Genomic DNA, 18,746 nt, shown 5'->3' with positions numbered 1-18,746 from the left:
AGAGAAACCTAAGAGCCAAGACCAGCCTGGGCAACATAACGAGATCCTGTCTCTACAAAAAATACAAAAATTTGGCTGGGCGTGGTGACTCACGCCTGTAATCCCAGTGCTTTGGGAGGCCAAGGCAGGCAGATCTCCTGAGGTCAGGAGTTCAAGACCAGCCTGGCCAACATAGCAAAACCCCATCTTCTAAAAGTACAAAAAATTAGCCGGGCATGGTGTCATGCGCCTGTAACCCCAGCTACTGGGGAGGCTGAGGCAGGAGAATTGCTTGAACCCGGAAGGTGGAGGTTGCAGTGAGCGGAGATCACACCACTGCACTCCAGCCTGGGCGACAGAGCAAGACCCTATCTCAAAAACAAACAAACAAACAAACAAAAAATTTGCTGAGTATGGTGGTACGAGACTGTAATTCTACCTACTTGGGAGGCTGAGGTGGGAGAATCACCAGAGCCTTGGGAGGTTGAAGCTGCAGTAAGCAGTAACTGGGCCGCTGCACTCCAACCTGGAGGACAGAGGGAGATCCTGTCTCAAAAACAAAAACAAAAACTAAGAGCCCTAAGAAAGGTGTTGGGTCGGGTATGACACTCAACCCAGATGCCAGACAGGATCCTGTCTGGCCGGACACAGTGGCTCAGGAGGGTAATCCCAGTACTTTGGGAGGCTGAGGTAAGAGGATCGTGTAAGTTCAGGAGTTCGAGACCAGCCTGGGCAACACAGTGAGATCATGTCTCACTAAATAAATAAATAAAGGATCCTATCACACAAAGAGGGTTTAGTCCTTAAGTCCTTGAGTTCGAGACCAGCCTGGACAATACAGTGAGATCACGTCTCACTAAATAAAGGATCTTATCACACAAAGAGGGTTTAGGACTTCCTTCCCCAACATTTTTGGGGTGATATGCCTCTTTTCTGCTGTATATATGGGAGAGTGAGTAACTGAAATTCCATCAGAATTAGAAACAAATAGCATCATTACCCATGAGTCAATAAGGCCTGTAAGGATGGGCCGTTTCACTTGCCCCCACCTTCTTCCTCTTCCTGTCACAGATAACCCCTCTGTGCAAAGAAGAGAAAAAGAAGTTGGGTGTGGTGGCTCACATCTGTAATCCCAGCACTTTGGGAGGCTAAAGTGGAAGGATTTTGAGCCCAGGAGTTTGAGACCAGCCTGGGCAACATGGTGAGACCCCATCTCTACAAAAAAATACAAAAATTGGCCGGGCGCAGTGGCTTACACCTGCAATCCCAGCACTTTGGGAGGCTGAGGCGGGCGGATCACGAGGTCAGGAGATTGAGACCATCCTGGCTAACATGGTGAAACCCCGTCTCTACTAAAAATACAAATAAATTAGCTGGGCATGGTGGCGGGCGCCTGTAGTCCCAGCTACTCGGGAGGCTGAGGCAGGAGAATGGCGTGAACCCAGGAGGTGGAGCTTGCAGTGAGCCGAGATCATACCACTGCACTGCAGTCTGGGCGACAGAGCGAGACTCCATCTCAAAAAAAAAAAAAAAAAAAAAATTTTAGCCAGGTTTGGTGTCCTGCACCTGTTGTCTCAGCTACTCTGGAGGCTGAAGCATGAGGATCACTTGAGCCCAAGAGGTGGAGGTTGCAGTGAGTCTAGATTACTGCACTCCAGCCTGGGTCACAGAGCGAGATCCTGTTTCAAAAAGCAAAAAAAGGGCCAGGCGAGGTGGCTCATACCTGTAATCCCATCATTTTGGGAGGCTGAGGTGGGTGGATCACTTGAGGTCAGGAGTTCAAGGTCAGCCTGGCCAACATGGTAAAACCCTGTCCCTACTAAAAAATATAAAACTTAGTTGGGCATGGTGGTGGGTGCCTGTAACCCCAGCTACTCAGGAGGCTGAGGCAGGAGAATTGCTTGAATCCAGAAGGTGGAGGTTGCAGAAAACTGAGATCATGCCATTGCACTCCAGCCTGGGTGACAGAGTGAGACTCCATCTCAAAAAAAAAAAAAAAGTCTGGGCGCAGTGGCTCTAACACTTTGCGAGGGCAAGACGGGTGGATTGCTTGAAGCCACGATTCCAAAACCAGCCTGGCCAACATGGTGAAACCCCATCTCTACTAAATATACAAAAAATTAGCCGGGCGTGGTGGCAGGCTCTTGTAATCCCAGCTACTCGGTAGGCTGAGGCAGGATAATCACCTGAACCAGGCAGGCGGAGGTTGCAGTGAGTCGAGATCCCTCCACTGCACTCCAGACTGGGCAACAGGAGCAAAATTCCATCTGGAAAAAAAAAAAAAGAAAGAAAAGAAAAAGAAAAAATCGTGAGGATGAAAAGAGAGGAGTGGTCTCTCTGTCAGCGTTGGAGTACAATAGAGAGGATGAAATGAGCTGTAGGGCGAACTGCAACATAGTCACAGCAACAATAATATGCCCACTTATGAGCTCCTACTCAGCAGAGAACATCAGCTATGGTCTTTACATCTCATTGCACTAATCAGAGTTCTTTCTGTTGCAAGCAACCAAAAATCCAATTCAAACAGGCATGTGCAAAAAAGGAAATTTGTGGCTCATGCAATTGAAATGTCCAATGAGTAGGGCTTCAGGCACAGTTGCATCCAGGCACTCAAAAGATGTCATCAGGGGAGCACCTTTGCCCGGCCACCCACCGTCTGGGAAGTGAGGAGCGCCTCTGCCTGGCTGCCCCGTCTGGGAAGTGAGGAGCGCCTCTGCCCGGCCACCCATCGTCTGGGAAGTGAGGAGCGCTTCTGCCCGGCCACCCACCATCTGGGAAGAAGTGAGGAGCGTCTCTGCCTGGCCGCCCCGTCTGGGAAGTGAGGAGCCCCTCTGCCCGGCCGCCCCGTGTCTGGGTAGAAGTGAGGAGCTCCTCTGCCTGGCCGCTCCGTCTGGGAGGTCTACCACGGAGGCCAGAAGCAATGTGGGGGCTGGACGTGGTGGCTCACGCCTGTGGTCCTGGCACTCTGGGGGGCGAGGCGGGTTGATCACTTCGGGCTAGGAGTTCGAGACCAGTCTGGCCAACTTGGCGAAACATGAAGAATACAACAGACAAACCAACCAACCAACTCAATGACAACAAAACAGGTCTACCCTGGAGTCATACTCTAATTTTTTCTATTTTCCTCCCTTTCTGATCCTTTATCCCACTTTCTTTTTCTTCCTCTTCCTTCTCCCTCTTCTTTGTCAAATAGAGGATTGAGTTATTATCACTGATCCATATAAAGTCCCTCTCTCATTTATTTTAACTCCCACCCCCATTTCTATTCCCCGACTTCCCATGTGCAACCTTCCTAATATGTTTGATACGCATCTTTTTGTTTGTATGTATTTTTAGAAAATGTTTATTGTTTTTGTATGCAAAAAAAATTAATAAAAAAAAAAAAAGATGTCATCAGGGCTTTCTTGCTGTCTCTTTGCTCTGATTTGCTCTGAGAATGAGATAGTCCATTGTCCCCCCAAATTTAATCACCCTCTTCTATGGTAATGGAACCACTGATTTTTAGCTGGCTTCCCAAAGTAAAAGCCATATTTCCCACCTCCTCTGCAGCAAGGTGTGGTCATATCTGGCCATTGGCTAAGTCTTGGCCAATAAGATACAAAGGGAAAGGATGTGAACAAATTTCAAAGCCTGCCCTTAAAGGGAAGCGGTGTGTCCTTCTTTTCCCCCTTTCCTCCCTCCTGCTGGTCGGAATGAAGATGTAGAGTGGATCATTCTGGATTAGGTTGTTCACACCCTCTGAATAGTTGAACAACAAGCTAAAAGGAGCCTGGGCCTATGAGACCAGGGAGCTGCCATATTGGACTGTTGATACTTGGAGTGTTACATAACAGAGAAATAAATGTTTATCTTACTTAAGCCACTATTATTTGAGTTGCTGTTACAGTAGCCCAAAGAATATTTTATTTAATATAGCTCTACTCATAGCTGGGTGTGGTGGCACACACTTGTAATCCCAGCTACTTGGGAGGCTGAGGCAAGAGAATTGCTTGAACCCGGAAGGCAGAGGTTGCAGTGAGCCGAGATCACGCCACTGCACTCCAGCCTGGGAGACAGAGCAAGACTCCATCTCTACAAAAAAAAAAAAAAAAATATATATATATATATATATATATATATAGCTCTACTCCAAGGCAGGCTCATACCTTGTGGAGGCATAGGCTTATATCCCAACAGCTCCCCCATCCCATGCAAGCAGAGCCCCTCCTTCCCATCAGCTCCAGCAAAAAGTCCCAGAGCAGGCGCCCATTGGGCCAATTTGTGTCATGTGTCCACCCCTAAACCAATCACTGTGTTCAGGGGAATGAGATGTGCTGATTAGCCAGGCCTGGGTCCTGTGCCCACCCTTTGAGCTGGCACAGAAACTTTGAATCACAGGGGTGGAGCCTGGGAGAGTCCATAAGTGGACATTAAATGTGGGGGCTGTTATGAGGAGAAGGGGGAGTTCTGGTGAATGGGCAAAAAATAATCACTAGGTTTTCAAACATTATCCCTGGAGCAATAATGAGGAATGCCCAGGAATTATGTGGGTTGGGAGAAGAGATAGAGAAATTTAAGTATCATATAAGTTCTGATGAAAGACCAATTACTAGCAGACAACATGCTTTTTTTTTTTTTTTTTTTTTTTTTTTTGAGACAGAGTCTCGCTTTGTCGCGCAGGCTGGAGTGCAATGGGGAGATCTTGGCTTACTACAACCTCCGCCTCCCGGGTTCAAGCGATTCTCCTGTCTCAGCCTCTTGAGTAAGTAGGATAACAGGCACGTGCCACCACGCCTGGCTAATTTTTGCATTTTTAGTAGAGACGGGGTTTCACCATTTTGATCAGACTGGTCTCAAACTCCTAGCCTCATGATCCACCTGCCTTGGCCTCCCAAAATGCTGGGATTACAGGCGTGAGCCACACCGTGTCTGGCCGCTCCTTTACAGGCTTTTTTTTAAAAATTTTGATCTCCTGTGAGTATTAAGACCTTAAGACTGGCCAGGCACAGTGGCTTATGCCTGCAATCCCAGCACTTTGTGAGGCCGAGTCAGGTGGATCACGAGGTCAAGAGTTCGAGACCAGCCTGACCAACATGGTGAAACCCCATCTCTACTAAAAATACAAAAATTGGGCCGGGCGCGGTGGCTCACGCCTGTAATCCCAGCACTTTGGGAGGCCGAGGCGGGCAGATCACGAGGTCAGGAGATCGAGACCATCCGGGCTAACACAGTGAAACCCCGTCTCTACTAAAAATACAAAAAATTAGCCTGCCGTGGTGGCAGACGCCTGTAGTCCCAGCTGCTAGAGAGGCTGAGGCAGGAGAATGGCATGGACCAGGGAGGCGGAGCTTGCAGTGAGCTGAGATCACGCCACTGCACTCCAGCCTGGGCGACAGCAAGACTCTGTCTCAAAAAAAATAAAAAATAAAAAAAATAAAAATAAAAATACAAAAATTAGCCAGGCGTGATGGCGCACGCCTGTAATCCCAGCTACTCAGGAGAGTGAGGCAGGAGAGAATCGCTTGAACCCGGCAGTCGGAGGTTGCAGTGAGCCGAGATTGCACCACTGTACTCCAGCCTGGGTGACAAAGAGAGACTTTGTCTCAAAAAAAAAAGAAAGAAAGAAAAGAAAAGAAAAAGAAAAAGAAAAGAAATGAAAGACCTTAAGACAATTTGGATATTTTTTGCCCAAATGGGTATTTTTTTCCTCTGTCTCCCAAAGTGTTGGGATTACAGGCATGAGCCACCACACCCGGCCTCTTAAGATCATTTGGTTATTAGTTCAACATCCTTCTTGAACTAGTTTAAGCAAATTGCTATACTTACTGAATGCTTATTGTATATCGAGAACTGTTTTAAGAACTTGACACAGGGGCCGGGTGCGGTGGCTCACGCCTGTAATCCCAACACTTTGGGAGGCTGAGGCGGGCGGATCACCTGAGGTCAGGAGTTCGAGACCAGCCTCAACATGGAGAAACCCCGTCTCTACTAAAAATGCAAAATTAGCAGAGCGTGGTGGTACATGCCTGTAATCCCAGCTACTCGGGAGGCTGAGGCAGGGGAATCACTTGAACCTGGGAGGCAGAGGTTGCAGTGAGCCGAGATTGCGCCATTGCACTCTAGCCTGGGCAACAAGAGCGAAATTCCATCTCAAAAAAAGAAAAAAAAAAATTTGACACAATCTAATTTAATCCTTACCGTAGCCCTATGGAGTAGACACTATTTTCACTTTATACGTTTTATTTATTTATTTATTTATTTATTTATTTATTTATTTATTTTTAGAGACAGTGTCTTGCTCTGTAACCAGACTGGAGTGCAGTGGTGCGATCATAGCTCGCGGCAGCCTCGAACTCCTGGACTCAGGTGATCCTACTCAACCTCCTGAGTAGCTGGGACTACAGGCACATACCACCACACCAGGCTAATTTTTCTTCTTTTTTGTAGAGTCAGGGTCTTGCTATGTTGCCCAGGCTGGTCTCAAACTACTATCTTCAATTGATTCTTCTGCCTCGGCCTTCCAAAGTGCTGGAATTACAGGCATGAGCCACCATGTCTGCGCCAGAAGAGATACTTACCGTCCACTATTTTTTTTTTTTTTTTTTTTGAGATGGGGTCTCACCCTGTCACCCAGGCTGGAGTGCCGTGGTGTGAACATGGTTCACTGTAGCCTCCGCCTCCTAGGCTCAATTAATCATCCCACTTCAGCCCCCTGAGTAGCTCAGACCACAGATGCATGCCACCTCGCCTGGCTAACTTAAAAACAAAGTTGGCCGGGTGAGATGGCTCACGCCTGTAATCCTAGCACTTTGGGAGGCTGAGGCGGGTGGATCACCTGAGGTCAGAAGTTCAAGACCAGCCTGGCCAACATGGTGAAACTCTGTCTCTACTAAAATACAAAAATTAGCGATGGTGGGTGCCTATAATCCCAGCTACTCAGGATGCTGAGATGGGAGACTCACTTGAACCCAGGAGATGGTGGTTCCAGTGAGCTGAGGTCGCACCACTGCACTCCAGCCTGGGCAGCTGAGCGAGACTCCGTCTCAAAAAAAAAAAAAAAAAAAAGTTGGCTGGGCATGGTGGCTCACACCTGTAATTCCAACACTCCAACACTTTGGGAGGCCAAGGCAGGCGCATCACCTGAGGTCAGGAGTTTGAGACCAGCCTGGCCAACATATAGCAAAACCCCATCTCTGCTAAAAAAAATAAAAAAATTAGCTGGGCATGGTGGCACACATCTGTAGTCCCAGCTACTAGGGAAGCTGAGGCAGGAGAATAGCTTGAACCCGGGAAACAGAGGTTGCAGTGAGCCGAGATGGCGCCATTGCACTCCAGCTTGGGTGACAGAGAAAGACTCCGTCTCTCAAACAAACAAACAAACAAACAAAAAATGTTTTGTAGAGACGGGATCTCACTCTGTCACCCAGGCTGGATTGCAGCAGCATGAACATGGTTCACTGCAGCCTACACCTTCTGGGCTCAAGTGATCCTCCCACCTCAGCCTCCCGAGTAGCTAGGACCACAGACGTGTGCCACCTCATCTGGCTTACTTAAAAAAACAAAAAAAACCCAAACAAACAAAAAAACGTGTTTTATAGAGACGAGGTCTCACCATGTCAGCCAGGCTTCAGGCAAGGGAGGGTTAAGTAACTTACTCAAGGTCCCATGGTAAGCAGGTGCTGTTCAAATATTGATCCAACTCCAGAAAACATGCATTTAACTCTGGGGCCGGTTTGCCATTCATAACAATTTATTGTGACCAAAGTTATGAAACAGGTGTCTGTCTTGTTTGTTCTGCCTCCCTCTCACATGTCTAAATATCAATTTCCTGAGGAAGAGATTTGCGTTGACTTCCGTTTTTTAAAAGCACAGGGTTAGGCCGGGCACGGTGGCTCACGCTTGTAATCCCAGCACTTTGGGAGGCCGAGGCGGGCGGATCACGAGGTCAGGAGATCGAGACCACGGTGAAACCCTGTCTCTACTAAAAATACAAAAAAAAAATTAGCCGGGCGTGGTGGCGGGCGCCTGTAGTCCCAGCTACTCCGAGAGGCTGAGGCAGGAGAATGGCGTGAACCCGGGAGGCGGAGCTTGCAGTGTGCCGAGATTGCGCCACTGCACTCCAGCCTGGGCGACAGAGCGAGACTCCGTCTCAAAAAAAATAAAAAATAAAAAAATAAAAGCACAGGGTTACGCAGGCACAGTTGTACCCAGTGGCTAACACGAGATCAGCTGTTTCTCTACCTCTCTCAGCTTGATTTTCTCTACATCTCTAATCTTTTACTCCACAAAATATTTCTTGAGCTTCTACTGTGTGCCAGGCCCTGTTCTATATGCTAGGGATACAGCAAAGAACAAAAGGGTAAAAATAAATCCCTGCCTGAGGCTGGGTGCGGTGGCTCATGCCTGTAATCCCAGCACTTTGGGAGGCCAAGGCGCGCAGATCACAAAGCCAGGAGTTCGAGACCGGCCTGGCCAACATGGTGAAACCCCGTCTCTACTAAAAATACAAAAAAATAGCCAGGCGTGGTGGCGGGTGCCTGTAATCCCAGCTACTCGGGAGGCAGAGGCAGGAGAATCACTTGAACCCGGGAGGCGGAGGTTGCAGTGAACCAAGATCATGCCATTGTACTGCAGCCTGGGCAACAAGAGCGAGACTCCACAAAAAAAAAAAAAAAAAAAAAATCCCTGGCTGGGCTCAGTGACTCACGCCAGTAATCCCAGCACTTTGGGAGGCTGAGGCGGGGGAATCACTTGAGGTCAGGAGCTCGAGACAAGCCTGGCCAACACAGCAAAACCCCGTTTCAACTAAAACTACAAAAATTAGCTGGGTGTGGTGGCACACATCTGTAGTCTCCACTACTCTGGAGGATGAGGAAGAAGAATCGCTTGAATCCAGGAGGCGAAGGCTGCAGTGAGCCAAGATTGTGCCATTGCACTCCAACCTGGGTGACAGAGCAAGACACCATCTAAAAAAAAAAAAATCCCTGTTTTCATGGAGTAGTAAGGGCAGTGAATCAACAAAACATCAAATACATGTCAGGTGACAATCAGCACATTGGCTGCAAACAAAAACAAAAAACCCACCTGCTTAATAGCAACAGGGTGGGAGTATTGCTATTTTATTTTATTTTTATTTATTTACTTTTATTTTTATTTATTTATTTTATTTATTTATTTTTTTGAGACAGAGTCTCACTCTGTTGCCCAGGCTGGAGTGCAGTGGCGTGATCTTGGCTCACTGCAAGCTCCACCCCCCGGGTTCACGCCATTCTCCTGCCTCAGCTTCCCGAGTAGCTGGTACTACTGGCGCGTGCCACCACGCCTGGCTAATTTTTTCTATTTTTAGTAGAGACAGTGTTTCACCGTGTTAGCCAGGATGGTCTCCATCTCCTGATCTTGTGATCCACCCGCCTCAGCCTCCCAAAGTGCTGGGATTACAGGCGTGAGCCCACTGTTCCTGGCCTATTTATTTTTTTGAGACAGTGTTTCATTCTTGTTGCCCAGCCTGGAGTGCAATGGTGCGATCTCAGCTCACTGCAACCTCTGCCTTCCAGTTTCAAGCAATTCTCCTGCCTCAGCCTCCTGAGTAGCTGGGATTACAGGCACCTGCCACCACGCTCGGCTTTTCTTTTTTTTTTTTTTTTTTTTTTTTTTTTTGAGAGGGAGTCCCACTCTGTCACCAGGCTGGAGTGCAGTGGCACAATCTCGGCTCACTGAAACCTCCGGCTCCTGGGTTCAAGCGATTCTCCTGCAGCCTCCCAAGTAGCTGGGATTACAGGCATGCAGCACCACGCCCAGCTAATTTTTGTATTTTTGGTAGAGACAGGGTTTTACCACGTTGGCCAGGATGGTCTTGATCTCTTGACCTCGTGATCTGCCCACCTCGGCCTCCCAAAGTGCTGGGATTACAGGCATGAGCCACTGCGCCTGGCCTACGCCTGGCTAATTTTTGTATTTTTAGTAGAGACATGGTCTTGCCATGTTGGCCAGGCTGGTCTCGAACTCCTGACCTCATGATCCACCTGTCTCGGCCTCCCAAAGTGTTGGGATTACAGGTATGAGCCACTGCACCCAGCCAATTATTATTATTTTTTGAGATGGGGTCTCACTCTGTTGCCCAGGCTGGAGTGCAGTGGCATGATCTTGGCTCACTGCAATCTTCATCTCCCAGATTGAAGCAGTTCTCATGCCTCAGCCTCCTGAGTAGCTGGGATTACAGGCACACGCCACCACACCTGGCTAATTTTTGTATTTTTAGTAGAGATGGGATTTCACCATGTTGGCAAGGCTGGTCTCAAACTCCTGACCTCAAGTGATTTGCTTGCCTCGGCCTCCCAAAGTGCTGGGATTATAGGCGTGAGCCACTGGGCCCAGCCCAAGAGAATAAAAATGTGGGTGGTAAAAATTTTTTTCCCAAAAATTCATAAATGAAAATCTCACATATTATGCATACTGTCCAGAAGCATGGCCTAGCACTGTGCAAACACTCAACTGCTGGTCGTTGTAAGGATTATTATTGGCCGGCTTCAGTGGCTCATGCTGGTATTCCCAGCACATTGGGAGATGGAGGCTGGAGGATTGCTTAAGTCCAGGATTTCAAGACCAGCCTGGACAACACAGTGGGATCCCATCCCTACAAAGAATTTTAAAAATTAGCCAGGTGCGGTGCACAGATTGCTTCCGTCCAGTGAGCTATGATTGTGCCACTGCACTCCAGCCTGGGTGACAGAGCAACACCCTGACTGAGACAGAGAGAGAGAGGGAAGGAAGGAAGGAAGGAAGGAGAGAGAGAGAGAGAGAGAGAGAGAGAGAAAATAATTTTTATTTATTTCCAGGCTGGGAAGAGACGCTGATTTCTGCAATAAAATCAGTAGATACATTTTTTGGAACGTTCGCTATGTGCCAGGCTAGATTTTACAGATGAGAAGTCCGAAGCTCAGGTAAGGTAAGTCACCTGTCCAGGGCCACATAGGAAAAAAAAAGTGTGTCTGAAGCCAGAACGGGAACTGTTGCAGCCCAACTCCTTCCCCTGCCCCCAAGCGGCCTCTGGGCTCGGGAAGGGCCCCTGCCTCCTCCCGCCAGGCACTTATCTCTACCCAGGCTGAGTGCTGGCCCCGCCCCCTCGGGGATCTGCCACTTAGAGGCGCCTGGTCGGGAAGGGCCTGGTCAGCTGCGTCCGGCGGAGGCAGCTGCTGACCCAGCTGTGGACTGTGCCAGGGGTGGGGGACGGAGGGGCAGGAGCCCTGGGCTTCCAGTGGCGGGGGCTGTATCATGGACCACCTCGGGGCGTCCCTCTGGCCCCAGGTCGGCTCCCTTTGTCTCCTGCTCGCTGGGGCCGCCTGGGCGCCCCCGCCCAACCTCCCGGACCCCAAGTTCGAGAGCAAAGGTAAGGATGAGCTGCGTGTGGACCCCTACACTGGAGCCTGCAGGACCATACTGGGGCCTGAACTCCCAGCCTAGGTCCTGGGGGTCATGCCTGTTTCTGGACTTCCTGACCGGGTTCTGGGGGCCAAGCTGGCATCTGAACCCTTAGACTGGGTCCTGGATGGGTGGGGGGCGGGGTGGGGTATGTTAGGATCCAAGACTACTGATCGCGTCCCAGGGAAGAGCTAGAGTGGGCTTAAGGTTCCCGTTTTACCTTTTCAGGGAGTCTGGGACATGCTAAATCCTAAAGGGGCAGACTTGGTGCTAAGGTCCCTGGGGGGGTGGGGACCAAGCCGACCCTCCCTAGGGGAGGGAGGATAAAGCCCGGGTCCGAGTTAGAGGGGCCAAGCCACAGGCTACTGTAAACACGGTTTGTGTGAGGGCGCCAGATCATTTGCCCGGCCCGGTGGAGGGAGGGAGGCGGGGGGCACGGTTGGCGCTATCGGTTGGCGGGGAGCCTGCCGGGGCCGATAGGGGGCCCGCCTCTCCGCACACATCCCCAGCTGCGCGCGTGTCCTAGGCTGGGGCGGGGCTGGCAGTCCTGAGCTCGAGGTCTTGAACGCCGCGCCCAGCTCAGTGGCCGCAGCGTGGGCAGGTGTACGCGAGTGGTGACGGCGGGGGACAGTAAGACGAGCAATTTGCCCCTGGGAATTAGGGGGGCACCACCTCTGCGGACCCCTCCAAGGGCCCCTCTTGGAGAGATGGCAGGGCGGGGCTTTTTTCTTATCGGGTCCGCCCAGGCTGCGGGAGGGAAGAGGAGGGGGCTGTCTCCCGAGGATAGAGTTCAGACCCCCATGCCCTTCCTTTGTCGCCCCTCCCCAGCGGCCTTGCTGGCTGCCCGCGGGCCCGAAGAGCTTCTGTGCTTCACCGAGCGGTTGGAGGACTTGGTGTGTTTCTGGGAGGAAGCGGCGAGCGCTGGGGTGGGCCCGGGAAACTACAGCTTCTCCTACCAGCTCGAGTGAGTCCGATCCGGCGGGCGCCTCCATGGGCTGAGGGAGGGGGTGGGGCAGAGCTCCCTGGAGGTCGTAGCCTCGTATGTCCCCTGCTGTTTGAGGCCCGACGGCGCCTCCAGTCGTGGTCACTGGAGGGAAACCTGCGGGTCCAGGGCTGGCACGCCCCCTATGGGCCGGGGCGCGAACACTCCCGCGATCACCGCTGGAACGCGACCCCAAACATCAGGCTGGGAATATAACGCCTCCAAATAGAGGGTAAGGCGTTACTACGTCGGGGCTGGGACGCCTTCTCGAGGTAGTATCCAAAAGGAGGCCAGCAGTGGCTCATGCCTGTAATCCCAACTCTTTGGAAGGTCGAGGCGGAAGAACTGCTTGAGCCCAGGAGTTCAAGACCAGCCTGGGCAACACAGCGAGATCTCCGTCTCTTAAAAAATTTGACTGGGCGCAGTGGCTCACCCCTGTAATCTCAGCACTTTGGGAGGCTGAGGCGGGCGGATCACCTGAGGTCGGGAGTTTCAGACCAGCCTGGCCAACATGGAGAAACTCTATCTGTACTAAAAATACAAAATTAGCCGGGCGTGGTGGCGCATGCCTGTGATCCCAGCTACTCGGGAGGCTGAGGCAGGAGAATCACTTGAACCCGGGAGGCGGAGGTTGCGGTGAGCCGAGGTAGCGCCATTGCATTCCAGCCTGGGCAACAAGAGCGAAACTCCGTCTCAAAAAAAAAAAAAAAGCCAGGCGTGGCGCGTGCCTGTGGTCTCAACTACTTGGGAAGCTGGGGTAGGAGGATCCCTTAAGCCCCAGAATTTGAGGCTGCAGTGAGCCATGATCGTGCCACTGCACTCCAGCCTGGGCGACGAAGGAAGACCTTGTCACACACACACACACACAAGGCTAGACCTTGTGTCACACATACACACAGCCCCCCCACAGGCCGGGCAATGCCAACTCCCCGGTCCCCCCTCCCAACCTGCTCCCTTCCCTCCCGGGTCCCTGGGCGCATAGGGATGAGCCATGGAAGCTGTGTCGCCTGCACCAGGCTCCCACGGCTCGTGGTGCGGTGCGCTTCTGGTGTTCGCTGCCTACAGCCGACACGTCGAGCTTCGTGCCCCTAGAGTTACGCGTCACAGCAGCCTCCGGCGCTCCGCGATATCACCGTGTCATCCACATCAATGAAGTAGGTAAGTGCTCTGGGAACGGAGGAGTGGTCGGAAGAGAGGGGTCTCAGTCCTCGCCCACCTGACCAACTCCCATGCCTGCAGTGCTCCTGGACGCCCCCGTGGGGCTGGTGGCGCGGTTGGCTGACGAGAGCGGCCACGTAGTGTTGCGCTGGCTCCCGCCGCCTGAGACACCCATGACGTCCCACATCCGCTACGAGGTGGACGTCTCTGCCGGCAACGGCGCAGGGAGCATGCAGAGGGTGAGGCCAGCCCCTACGGCCCAGCCCCCAAAGCTCTACTGACTACGGCCCAGCCACGCCTCTCGAGGTCGCGCCCGGTGCCGCCTTCAGGGCCGGTCCGTGACATCCCACATCCCATTACCCTGGTGCTGAAGACCGTTCCACGCCCACAGACACTCCCCCTTTCCTAATGTCCTCGCAAGCCTGCTGAACCCCAACTTCTTCTCCCTCCAGCCCGTAACCCTAGACCCCTTTAGCGCCCGGCTGCCTCTACGCATGCTAGCCCAGTTATTAAATTGTCCGGGTCCCGCCCCTTGGTACCAGAGGCTCTCTCTGATTGGCCCTGAGCTTCCTTGGGCTCCTCCCCCTACTCTTATTGGTCCCATTGCAATTCTAGGGCACCGTTTTCCTTTCTCCTGATCGGCTCAGTTCCACCAGGGCCCGCCCCCACGTGATCTATTTTTGTCTGCCACGCCTCCCTTGCCCTGGTTCCGCCCCCAGGTGGAGATCCTGGAGGGTCGCACCGAGTGTGTGCTGAGCAACCTGCGGGGCCGGACGCGCTACACCTTCGCCGTCCGCGCGCGTATGGCTGAGCCGAGCTTCGGCGGCTTCTGGAGCGCCTGGTCGGAGCCTGTGTCGCTGCTGACGCCTAGTGGTGAGGCCCCAGGCCGGGGTGTAGGAGGAGCCGGGGCGAATCACAGGGCAAGCCCACCGCCCTGACCTCCTCCCCGCCTCTTAGACCTGGACCGCCTTATCCTGACGCTCTCCCTCATTCTCGTGCTCATCCTGGTGCTGCTGACCGTGCTCGCGCTGCTCTCCCACCGCCGGTGAGCTCCCCATTTGGGCGCTGGGCCCAGACTCCTCCCCGCCAACGGTCCTCTTTCACTATGGAAACCTAGGCTCACAGAGAGACACGCACTTGCCCAAGGTCACGCAGTAAGGATTCACGTCAGTGGCAGGGCTGGGATGCATGCCAGACTAGACCCAGACTCTCCGTTAACATTTTCTGCTCTTAGGGACTTTCACCTGATTTTCCTTCTACATCAGGGGCTGCCATTTCTTGGGTCCCTTTGTTAGCTCCTTTCCCCAGTGTCATCACCTTTGTAAAATCAACTAGATGGATTTAGTGAAAGAATTTAAGCCCCTGAATGCCTCCCCACCCCTGCGGTCAAGCTACTCACACACTATGATCAGACCAGCCATTCTGAGGTACTTGTAATTCCAGGCACACACTAGGTGATTTCACACCCCCAAGCTTTTGCCCATGCTGTTCCCTCTGCCTGGAATGCCCTTCCTGCCTTGTCTGCTAAGCAATCTTCTAGTCGTCTTTCATGGCCCTGTTCATTTACTTGGTTGGAAAATACATACAGAGTGCCAAACATGTGCCAGGCACTGGAGAAAGAATGGAGAAGAAGCTAGACCCTGACCACAAGTCCCTGACCTTGTGGATCTCAAGTCAACAAACAAGGGACCCAAGAAATATTTGATGATAAATTGTAATGAGTGATATCACAGAAACAAACAGGATGTGGTGACATGACAGGATGGTCAGGGAAGGCCTCCAGGAGGAGGTGACATCAGAGCGGAAACCTGAAGATTGGAAGGAAGCAGCCGCTTGAAAAGTGGGGAGAAGAAACAGCAAGTGCAAAGGCCCTGAGGTGGGAATGAGATTGGAACATTCAGCCAGCTTCAAGAATTGCCACATGGCATGGCCGGGCACCGTGCTGTAATCCCAGCACTTTGGGATGCCGAGGCAGGCAGATCACCTGAGGTTGGGAGTTCGCGACCAGCCTGACCAACATGGAGAAACCCCATCTCTACTAAAAATACAAAATTAGCCAAGCGTGGTGGCACATGCCTGTAATCCCAGCTACTTGGGAGGCTGAGGCAGGAGAATTGCTTGAACCCGGGAGGTGGAGGTTGCAGGTGAACCGAGATTGTGCCGTCACACTCCAGCCTGGGCAACAAGAGTGAAACTCCATCTCAAAAAAAAATAATAATTGCCACATGGCTAGAGTAGTATGTAAGGGGGTGTGGCAGATATTGAGATGAGGGAGGTGACGGGGGTCATATAATGCAGGGCCTTCTGCAGGGTGGTGGGGAGGAGTTTGGATTTTATTTTTTTGAGACAGAGTCACTCTTGTCGCCCAGGGCAGCAGTCTTGGCTCACTGCAATCTCTGCCTCCCAGGTTCAAGTGATTCTCCTGCTTCAACCGCCTGAGTAGCTGAGATTACAGGCATGCATGCCCGGCTAATTTTGTAGTTTTAGTAGAGAGGGGGTTCCACCATGTTGGCCAGGCTGGTCTTGAACTCCTGACCTCAGGTGATCTGCTCACATCAGCCTCTCAAAGTGCTGGGATTATAGGTGTGAGCCACCGTGCCCAGCTTGGATTTTATCCTGAATGCCTTCTCTCATTACCCCAGAAGGTAACATAATATTTATCTATGAAGTGACATCATGGACCTCCTGGAAAAATCTGGGCCAGGGTTTTGGGTTTTTTTATTTATTTTTTTTTTAGAGATGGGGTCTCACTATGTTTCCCAGGCTGACCTTGAACTCCTGGGTTCAAGTGATCCTCCCACCTCAGCCTCCCAAAGTACTGGGATTATAGTGCTGGTGTAAACCACTGCACCTGGCCATGGCCAGGATTAAAGGGAGAATGACTAATGTATATTGAACTCCTATGTACCCTTCAATACCCTGTTCCATTTACCCTTTTGTAGGGCCTTGCTAATGCTTCAGCCAAAACCCCTGTCCCCCAGCCCTGATGTACTCCTCTGCCTCCATTGTGATCACAGGGACCAAGAGTATCTGTGCCCCTATGACTGGGAGTGGAGGGGGTATTGGTGAGTATTCAATGAGTCATATCTATGTAACTATTTCTATTGGCTTCAACAGGGCTCTGAAGCAGAAGATCTGGCCTGGCATCCCGAGCCCAGAGAGCGAGTTTGAAGGCCTCTTCACCACCCACAAGGGTAACTTCCAGGTAGGTGGCCTGGTTGTCCCCTCAGTGCCTGGGCTTCCCTGCTTCTTGCAGCCAAACTGCAGGCCTCTCTGAGCAGGTTGGTGCTATTTCTTCAGCTGTGGCTGTACCAGAATGATGGCTGCCTGTGGTGGAGCCCCTGCACCCCCTTCACAGAGGACCCACCTGCTTCTCTGGAAGTCCTCTCAGAGCGCTGCTGGGGGACGACGATGCAGGCAGTGGAGCCGGGGACAGATGATGAGGGCCCCCTGCTGGAGCCGGTGGGCAGTGAGCATGCCCAGGATACCTATCTGGTACTGGACAAATGGTTGCTACCCCAGAACCCGCCCAGTGAGGACCTCCCAGGGCCTGGTGGCAGTGTGGACTTAGTGGCCATGGATGAAGGCTCAGAAGCATCCTCCTGCTCATCTGCTTTGGCCTCGAAGCCCAGCCCAGAGGGAGCCTCTGCTGCCAGCTTTAAGTACACTATCCTGGACCCCAGCTCCCAGCTCTTGCGTTCATGGACACTGTGCCCTGAGCTGCCCCCTACCCCACCCCACCTAAAGTACCTGTACCTTGTGGTATCTGACTCTGGCATCTCAACTGACTACAGCTCAGGGGACTCCCAGGGAGCCCAAGGGGGCTTATCCGATGGCCCCTACCCCAACCCTTATGAGAACAGCCTTATTCCAGCCGCTGAGCCTCTGCCCCCCAGCTATATGGCTTGCTCTTAGGACACCAGGCTGCAGATGATCAGGGATCCAATATGACTCAGAGAACCAGTGCAGACTCAAGACTTACTGAACAGGGATGGCGAGGCCTCTCTCAGGAGCAGGGGCATTGCTGATTTTGTCTGCCCAATCCATCCTGCTCAGGAAATCACAACCTCGCAGTATTTTTAAATATGTATAGTTTTTTTTGTATCTATATATATATATATATATACACATATGTATGTAAGTTTTTCTACCATGATTTCTACAAACACCCTGTAAGTCCCATCTTCCCCTGGGCATAGGCCATAGGGGTAGAAGTTAAAATTCTTGAGCTTATTCAGAAGCTGGATCTGCAATCTGAATGCTATTCATAACATAACAAAATAGTATGTTAAACAGCTCTTAAATCTTAGTGGCTTACCACATTAAATGATTTCTCTCTCCTAACTCAGCTCAAATGGGCAGCCATCCATGGGATGAGTCAGAGGTTCAGACTCTTTCAGTCTGTAGCTCTACCTTCTCTTAGGTACTTAGATGGATCCCCTATTCTGCAAACTGCCAGTCAGCAAGGGAAGAAAAAGGGCAGCAATGACCCTCAATGGGTCATTTGAGGGATCTGGCCTGGAAATGGGCTTCCTCTCTTCTTCTCACACCTCATTGGCTGGAAACAGTCACATGACCCCAGTCACATGAAAGGTTGGTGTTTAGCTGTACACCCAGGAAGAATAAAGCTGTTTAAGGGCCTCTAGCTAGTCTCTGCCACTAATAATAATAACAACAATAATTCTGAAACAGGCCATGTTCTAAGAAAGTACTCTGATGACACTTGGTGTCAACAAGTAACTCAATAGGAGTTTTGCTTTAACTACTTTTTTTTTTTTTTTTCTGAGACAGGGTCTCACTCTGTTGCATAGGCTGGAGCCTAGTAGCTCAAACATGGTTCACTGCAGCCTCGACCTCCTGCGCTCAGGCGATCCTCCTGCCTCAGCTTTTTGAGTAGCTGGGACTACTGGCATGCACCACCAAGCCTGGCTGATTTTTTTTTTTTTTTTTTTTTTTGAGAGGGAGTCTTGTCTCCATCACCCAGGCTGGAGTGCAGTGGCTCGATCTCAGCTCACTGCAACGTCTGCCTCCCGGGTTCAAGCAATTCTTCTGTCTCAGCCTCCCAAGTAGCTGGGATTACAGGTACATGCCACCATGCCTGGCTAAATTTTGTATTTTTAGTAGAGACAGGGTTTTACCATGTTGGCCGGGCTGACCTCGAACTCCTGACCTCAGGTGATCCACCTGTCTCGGCCCCTAAAAACACACACGTACCAGGGCATGTGTGCAG

General features: G+C 51.5%; 1 protein-coding gene and 1 long non-coding RNA gene across 3 annotated transcripts; one reads left to right on the top strand and one right to left on the bottom strand.

Moving 5' to 3' along the window:
* Nucleotides 1-10,760: 10,760 nt before the first annotated feature.
* LOC134732289 (uncharacterized) lies at nt 10,761-14,382 on the bottom strand. The gene is made up of 2 exons (XR_010115285.1): nt 14,259-14,382; nt 10,761-13,525 (listed from the first exon to the last, which is right to left on the bottom strand). It is a non-coding gene; the product is annotated as an uncharacterized lncRNA (long non-coding RNA).
* On the top strand, nt 11,230-18,157 carry EPOR (erythropoietin receptor). 2 transcript variants are annotated; one of them, XM_055239438.2, is made up of 8 exons: nt 11,230-11,344; nt 12,205-12,340; nt 13,341-13,516; nt 13,598-13,755; nt 14,236-14,389; nt 14,474-14,561; nt 16,634-16,721; nt 16,817-18,157. In XM_055239438.2, exons 1-8 carry the CDS (start codon nt 11,230-11,232, stop codon nt 17,429-17,431), a joined length of 1,530 nt encoding a protein of 509 aa, XP_055095413.1. In that variant the 3' UTR covers nt 17,432-18,157. The 2 variants fall into 2 exon arrangements, with proteins under 2 accessions (XP_055095413.1, XP_055095411.1); XM_055239436.2 differs by lacking the exon at nt 11,230-11,344 and having other exon boundaries at nt 12,084-12,340.
* Nucleotides 18,158-18,746: the final 589 nt, after the last annotated feature.

This window comes from Symphalangus syndactylus, chromosome 13 (assembly GCF_028878055.3).
Source record: "Symphalangus syndactylus isolate Jambi chromosome 13, NHGRI_mSymSyn1-v2.1_pri, whole genome shotgun sequence".
NCBI classification, from domain to species: domain Eukaryota; kingdom Metazoa; phylum Chordata; class Mammalia; order Primates; family Hylobatidae; genus Symphalangus; species Symphalangus syndactylus.
This window is presented reverse-complemented; position numbering and strand designations above follow the sequence as displayed.